The following is a 1,884-nucleotide window of genomic DNA, read 5'->3' on the forward strand; positions in this document are numbered from 1 at the left end:
AAGAAAAAAAAAAAAAAAAAGCAGCGCACGGAGGGAGACATAAACCACCTTGCAGAAATTTCAAACAAATATCGCAGCGGACAGAAATCTCATCTGGAGAGCAATAAAATGGACATTTACAGTGCAGGGGCTTTAGGGGAGCTACGGGATAGGTTTCCTTATTTATATAATTCCCCATGTTTATTGTTGGAGAAGTCCGTGTTCTTGCCGGTCAGGTGTTTTCGACGGAGTTACAGATCATTCTTCAGGTGGAATTTGGTTTCTTCTCCCTTAAAACGTTAAGGCTAAATCCCCGCTTTCTTCGTTGGTAGCTTCCCCCCCCCCAGCTTTTTACAACTGAATTAAAACCCAAGGCAGATGCCCTATGGCAGAGATAAGAGCCCGCGCCTCGGAGAAGAGCGCCGTATTTTTAGAGGTGTGGGGTTTTTGTTTATGCGTGTTTTAAGTCCAGGGATACATTTTCATCTCCTTTATTTTTAAATATTTGGAAAGCTCAAACTAAAATAACATCAGTGCTTTAAGTCCCTGCCTTGCAGTAATGGAAAATATTTCGAAAAGCCCCTGTCTTCAGTGTGTATCCGAGGGCTTCCAAGGATTTGTCAGGTGTGTTTGCTGATGTCTCTGTACGCGCTGCACACAGGTTTGGTGTCACACCTGGGGGCGTGTAGGGGTGGGTTTTTTTTATATCTGCACACAGAGCCGTTAATACACATGGGGGGTGGTTGAAATATATGTATTTCAAACATACATATTTATAGAAATATGTGTTTTTACTTTTTTTTTTTTTTTTGGCAAATCTCCCCTCCTGTTTCAGCGGTTTATGTATAGAGGGAAGTAACTTGCTTCCAAAAGTTCTCACCGGATTTGTTCAAAGAAGGGAGAGTCGAACTCCTGGTGAAACAAATAATTAAGAAAAATAGGAATAGGCGAGCAGGCACACGAGTAGGTGAATAAACAAACCCGCCAGCCTCGCAGTTACTATTCTGCCTTGATAAATCGCTTGTTTCGCCTCAGCTGGGACCCGGGGCGGCACCCAACCATCTCCCACACCCCAGGGGAAGGATGCACCCATCCTCTGCCCGAGCCTTTCAGGGGGGTCCATCTGAGAGTGTGGCGTTGCCTTTTCGTTAAATGACACCCCCCCGCCCCCCTCTCCGCAAACACACGCACGAAAACCACCTTGGAAAACTTTCCTTTCTCCGCTTTTATATTTATGTAATTTCTGTACTTTATTTTTTGGTGTTTTTTTTTTTTTTCTTTATTTTTTAATAGGCGTATGTTCCCCAGTTACAAAGTGAAGGTCACTGGACTCAATCCAAAAACTAAGTACATACTGTTGATGGATATTGTACCAGCGGATGACCACAGATACAAATTTGCAGATAATAAATGGTATGCACGCGTGGGGGCAAGGGGAGGGAGGGGAGCTCCGTGCCGGGCTTTCCGGGCTGGCCAAACCTGGGCAGCACGGGTTGGGGGATACCCTTGAATCAGCGGCTCATCCTTCTTTTTCCCCTGCGGAGGAGAGATGTCGGGCTGCTTGGGGCTTCACCTGAGCCCCCCGGGATGCTCCCGCAGTCCGTGGGAGAGAAACGCATCAAAAAAAAGGAGAAAAGTCTGTCGCAATTAGCTAACCGTAACCGTAATCCTGTTTGACCGTGAGATTATTGGCTTTTGTGGAGCCGATGGTTTAATTATATTAAGGAAGGGAATACCTCCGGGCAGGAAAATCTTTAAGGATCGGTACACGGCCAGTCCTTTGCTCCTGGCTTGGGTGCCGGGAATTAGGGAGGCGGGGGGGAAGGATGGGGTTAAACGGGGAAACAGCGAGAACCATCTCCGACAGGAAAGGTGCCAAAGAGCTCAATTAATTCCCCGAGCGGC

The 1,884-nt window shown here is 46.6% G+C and overlaps 1 protein-coding gene across 1 annotated transcript in view; it reads left to right on the forward strand.

Moving 5' to 3' along the window:
- Nucleotides 1–1,276: 1,276 nt before the first annotated feature.
- The window catches only part of TBX5 (T-box 5), a 33,381-nt gene continuing 32,773 nt past the window's right edge, over nt 1,277–1,884 (forward strand). Inside the window, exon 1 of the mRNA XM_009322554.1 lies at nt 1,277–1,402. Coding sequence (XP_009320829.1) covers nt 1,277–1,402 — 126 coding nt within the window. The remainder of the gene's footprint in view (nt 1,403–1,884) is intronic.

This window comes from Pygoscelis adeliae, unplaced genomic scaffold (genome assembly GCF_000699105.1).
Source record: "Pygoscelis adeliae isolate BGI_AS28 unplaced genomic scaffold, ASM69910v1 Scaffold214, whole genome shotgun sequence".
Lineage (NCBI taxonomy): Eukaryota > Metazoa > Chordata > Aves > Sphenisciformes > Spheniscidae > Pygoscelis > Pygoscelis adeliae.